Raw genomic sequence first — 5,533 nt, forward strand, 5'->3', positions numbered from 1 at the left:
TGTCTGGGTATACATTTTGGCTGGCATTGCTAAATACACTAAAAAAACATAAATTGGCAAATTTGTCCCAAATGCACGATTTGGTGGAAATGCATGTAGGATGAAATAAATCTTTTTTACATAGTCTTTCAAACCAATATTACGTTATCCCTTACATTATCAGTAACATACGTTATTAATAATAATTGTTCGTTTTTGTGTTTCAGTATTTGAGAATATCGAATAAGGAATATGTACTAAATAAGCAAATTCAGTGTAGTAGTCGTTGTTCACGTTCTAAATATAAGGTTAAATAAAGTCTGTATATCTGTTCCGTAAAAAAAAAGCACCCATTAAAAACAATTATTATCTTTAATAAAGAAGTAAAGTTCGAAGATGTCACTTTATTCAACTTGCATAGAATATTCACCACGTGTTTATCTCATATAAGCCAAGGTCACTGTGTTGTAGTGGTAGTTATGGGTATCAAGTAAACAGTCAGTTGTCATCATCTCATCTAGGCCGTACATGCACACACCGACAGAACTTACGATAATGTGCTTACACTTATTATTAATCTACTCTCAAGTTGGTACGGTGTGATTTTGTGACTTCGGGTTATCTAACGATGTATAACACATTACAATACAAAGTTTGTTCGTGAACTGTATTTATCAATTCTGTTTGAAAGGAAGAGCTTATCAAGTTGCATTATAGACAATTAAATCTTCACACTCCAAAGGGGTCCCATGACAGCGAGCCGTGGTGTAGCACTCATAATAGAGTTTTGCTATTTCGTCTTCAGTGTTGGAGTGAGTGGCTACTGTGTCTTGAAGTAAGAGATTATATTTACATTAAGGGATTGTTACATCAGTACACAAATAACTAATCATCTTAAAAGTCAGTCATTAACAATTAAGACTACAACAACCGTAAAAACAGCCGAAATGTGGCCAGTCCTTGCAGTGATTATAGTATTTTTTTTCTACCATCTGCTGAAGACAAAAGACTTACCACCTACACATGGTGTGTACAACTTAGCGGGTAGATCCTTCTGGTTAAAAAAGGCCGTGTCTTTCTTCTATGTTAAAATCAGAAGATGGATTATCAAACACAGATTCGACCTATATGACATCAGTCTATTTACAGACTTAGTGAAGAGTGGATGTATGCCACCAGAAGAAGAAATAACTTTGGAGACACCACAGTCATCAAACCATTTAGCTGGTCATTCAGATGAAATATTTTTCTACGGAGCGAAGTCTACTGGAGAATGTCTAGTTGTGAAGTTCTCCAGACTGCAGAACAAGATGGCAGAAGTCATGGTATTATTAAAGACAGCTGACGGCAAACATTACAGTTATCCTGATGGACCAACACAAATAATATTCACTGGAGATAATAATGACTTCTGTGGAGGAGGTTTAAAGTTAAGATGTTTGAGTGCCATGCGAAAATGGAGGATTTCTTTTAATGGTCTTTTGAGAGAAACATGTCTGAGTACTGAAGAATCCAAAGTAGTTCATGTCAATTTTAGTTTTATTTGGTTAGCTTTGTCTAATATTTATGACTTAACCAATGATATAAGCGTAGATGAAATATCCGAGGCATTAGCCAAAGAACCATGGTCTGGGTATTTACCAGATATCAACAGCTTGGAAAAAGCATTGGACGTGTATGAACAGGGAGGACAACTTCTGGGCAATGTCAATGTGGAGGGACTGGAAGAAGAATTTATCTTATGGGGAACAAAAAGAAGAAATTTAGGATCCTCAGTCGAATTTCATCGCAGTGTCGACTTCTTTGGCTTCATCAATAATGGCAATATGTTCCACATCAGTGCCTCATCTTTACCAGGAATTGTGTCTAATCTTGTGTGTGGTCATTACCTTCACTCCAATGGCATACTTTTCCCCATCAGATCCTGTAACTTTAAGCTTCCTTTAATAGCAGAAAATGGACAAATACCTCATTTTGAGAGATTTACCTTTAAAGCAGGTCAAAAGGAGTATCATTGTGCTGTGAAAATGAAAATTCATTGGTGTGATTTTGACAATGGAACAACCGAGCAACACATCAAATATTGTAACATTACTCTGAGTGGTCATGACGGAATTGGACTGTCTATGTTTGTGTACAGAACAAAGGAACCTCGAAAGCTCCCCATTAATAACTCACTACATACTTTACATAGTCAAGAAGCACTCATGATGAACCCAGTAGTTTTAGATTTTGAGTGTTCAAACTGTCAACAAACAAGACTCGCGGGAGGAAAAGGTTCTTCTTTAGCCAAATTAAGTGCAATATCTCGCCAAACTAACTCTTTCATTGTCCCAAAAGGTGTGGTTGTTACCACTTCAGCTTATAAAGAATTTATTAAACATGGGAAACTATGTGAAGCAGTAATGAACCTGGAGGAAGTGGCTTGGTGTCATGTTACAGGAAACTTAAACCAAATCTGTGAACAAATGGTTTCTGATGTTAGTAAAACCCAGATTCCTGGAGACATGTCTGAAATGATTAAGGAGAAATTGCTGTCAGTCTTTGGAAGAAATCTAAATAAATTCAGATTTGCTGTTAGGTCTTCGACAGTCGGAGAAGATTCAAACGAGCTGTCAGCAGCTGGTCAGAATGAAACCTTCCTGGGAGTTAAAGGAATTAACAAAATCTTAGAAACTGTGTCCAAATGTTGGGCTTCTCAGTTTTCTTACACTGCCATTGAGTATAAGAGACAAAATGGTCAGCTGTTAAATTCTCCCATGGCTGTGATCATCCAGGAGATGGTTCCAGCTGATGTTGCTGGAGTCATGTTTACCTGTGATCCAGTGACCAATAACCCATCCGTCATCACCATTACAGCTAATTATGGACTTGGCGAGACTATTGTCTCTGCTGCTGCTGAACCTGATACTATCTTCTTAGATCGGGACTACACCAACAAGTTAGTATACCGATCTGTTAACATTGGAAAGAAAAACATCTGTTATTTAGTAGAAGCTGACGGTGAGATAAAAGAATCTGTTTCAACCAAAGACACCTCACAACCGTGTCTTTCAGAATGTACTGCTTTGGCTCTAGGAAAAATTGGCGTCTTAGTTGAAGAGTTTTTTTCTAGCCCCAGAGATATTGAATGGGCTTTGTTTAATGAAGACATATACTTACTTCAAGCTCGACCTGTGACATATTCTAATACAGAAACAGAACTTGAACTAATTCATGAAATGGATACTCCTCTGCGAAGCGAATACGAATATCTTTGTAAATCAAATGTTGGCGAGGTAATGCCTGGGGCTACAAGTCCCTTGGGACTTTCGGTTATATTATACGTTTTTGAGACTTTCTGGAAGATAATATTATCTAATCTCGGTTTTCCAAAAGAACTATTAACCTACTACTGTGCTAAAGGTTTTACAAACAAATATAATCACATGTTCTTTAACATGACTGACTACCCAATTTTTGGCGAGGAAAGTGCTATAAGTGATGGTTGTGAAGTGGCATTATTTGGACGGTTATTACGGGATAATAATTTAAAACAACGTATGAAGGAACGACACAGCATGACTGATATTTCTTTATCATTTAAGTTAAAGTATTTGATCTTTGTGGGAAAGGACTTACTAAATGCTAAGCACTTTCTAAGCAAAGTACAGAAAGAAAATGTTGATATAGAGCTCCCCTTGAATCATAATGAGGCTGAAGTTATGTATAAGTTCATTGGCCAACATCTTATTGGTGTTACCAATAAGCCTATTGCATGCCACAATAGCTGTACTGTAAATTCTATTATGTGGAGTTCACTTCTTTTAAACATATTAAGTTCAGCAGAAAAAGAGTGGAATGACAAAGTATTTTCAGATTTCGGGTACCTTCTTTCTACTTGTACCAATGTTGAAAGTGTTGATGTACCAGTAGCTTTAAGGAAATTGGCACTGATTATTAGTGATGAAATTGAAAAAGAAGAGTTTTTGAGTATGACACCAGAGACTGCACTAAGATGGTTAAGCATTAATCAGTCAACAGCAGGACAGGCATTTCGAAATTTTCTTCACAGGCATGGACACCGTTGTGTAAAGGAGTTTGATGTCAACTCCATTCCCTGGGGAGTAGATCCAAAACCTATTGTCAAAAACATTCAAAGCCTAATTGGGAATATTAGTCATGACGTCACAGAGAAAAAGGAAGTCAGTTTAGAAAAAGCATTATCCAAACTCCAGGTGTCTTTACGTTGGTGGCAAAAATGGGTGTTGTGGTTCCTATTACCGCGAGTAAGAAATGGTGTGCGACTAAGAGAAGCTTCCAAGTCAATTTTGATTAAGATGTTTAACGTTATGCGCCAAGCTTACAGCCATCTGGCAACACTGATGGTAAAAGAAGGACGTTTACCTGATTCTCGCCTCCTGTTTTTCTTAACTCATGAAGAAATTGGACGACTACTTCAAACCCGATCAGCAAAACTCATTGCTAAGGCAGTTCGTCGACGGAGGATTCACCCTCAGTTAGATGCCCTGTGCTTCTCTGAAATAACCCAAGGAATACCTAAACCTGTAAAGCAAACAAGCAGAAATGAACACAATTCTTCATCTACTTTCATAAAAGGTACAGCAGTAAACAAAGGTATTATACTGGGTCCAGCTAGAGTGGTGACCTCTTTGAAGAATGCTTCTGAAATACAGGCAGGTGATATTTTGGTCACCTACAGTACAGATATTGGATGGAGTCCTTATTTTCCTCTTCTCTCTGGAGTTGCCACTGAGTTAGGAGGCCTGATTTCCCATGGTGCTATTGTGGCTCGAGAATATGGACTTCCCTGTATAGTTGGACTTCATGGAGCTACAAGTTTCTTCAAGTCTGGAGAGATAGTTCAACTTGATGGGAACAGTGGAAAATTAGAAAAACTTATGGATTAATGTGACCTCAGTAAGTGACTATAGATATTGGGAATATTTCTCACAGAAAGATATATCTTTTGATAGAAATCAAGATGTAGAGTTTTAACTTATAATTGAAAAAATAGATATATTCATTAGAAAGAAATAAACATACTTATCAAATTCGTTCAGTATATTTCTTATCCGTTCTGAGAGAAGTACAAAATTTAAACATATATTACTTGTAAGTATCGAGAGTACTGAAAGCGACTAAATATCTTTAGAATTATAAGATTATTAATTGAACTGCTGTCATGACAAAGAACAAGTTTTGTACTGATGCTAGTAAAATATGTCACATTGTTTGTACTTCGAAATTACTCATTTACACTTCTGTCAAATGTTCTAACATATCGTGATTAATAAACTATTTCTTCGTGATGTAACTGATACATTAAAAATATCAAGGTTTTATGCTAATTTATCTTCATTCCCCATAGATAAAAAATATTACAGTAAATTAATATGATAAATTCGATTTAACATAATCATTTGAAAATCCTATACATTCTCGGCGATTATTTAAATCCCTGCGCTGCGAAAAACTCGTCCCTAATATGGCCGCGCCTTTCTTTTTTGTTAATACTGATTTGACAACTGACTTACTTTTACGCTTTCTATTG

At 36.5% G+C, this 5,533-nt stretch overlaps 1 protein-coding gene across 2 annotated transcripts; it reads left to right on the forward strand.

The window, feature by feature from the left end:
* Nucleotides 1-604: 604 nt before the first annotated feature.
* LOC106458117 (prodigiosin synthesizing transferase PigC-like) lies at nt 605-5,035 on the forward strand. 2 transcript variants are annotated; one of them, XM_022384263.1, is made up of 2 exons: nt 605-4,689; nt 4,726-5,035. In XM_022384263.1, exons 1-2 carry the CDS (start codon nt 927-929, stop codon nt 4,887-4,889), a joined length of 3,927 nt encoding a protein of 1,308 aa, XP_022239971.1. In that variant the 5' UTR covers nt 605-926; the 3' UTR covers nt 4,890-5,035. The 2 variants fall into 2 exon arrangements, with proteins under 2 accessions (XP_022239971.1, XP_013773028.1); XM_013917574.2 differs by having other exon boundaries at nt 605-5,035.
* The last annotated feature ends 498 nt before the right edge of the window (nt 5,036-5,533 follow it).

Source organism: Limulus polyphemus, unplaced genomic scaffold, assembly GCF_000517525.1.
Source record: "Limulus polyphemus unplaced genomic scaffold, Limulus_polyphemus-2.1.2 Scaffold418, whole genome shotgun sequence".
NCBI classification, from domain to species: Eukaryota; Metazoa; Arthropoda; class Merostomata; order Xiphosura; family Limulidae; genus Limulus; species Limulus polyphemus.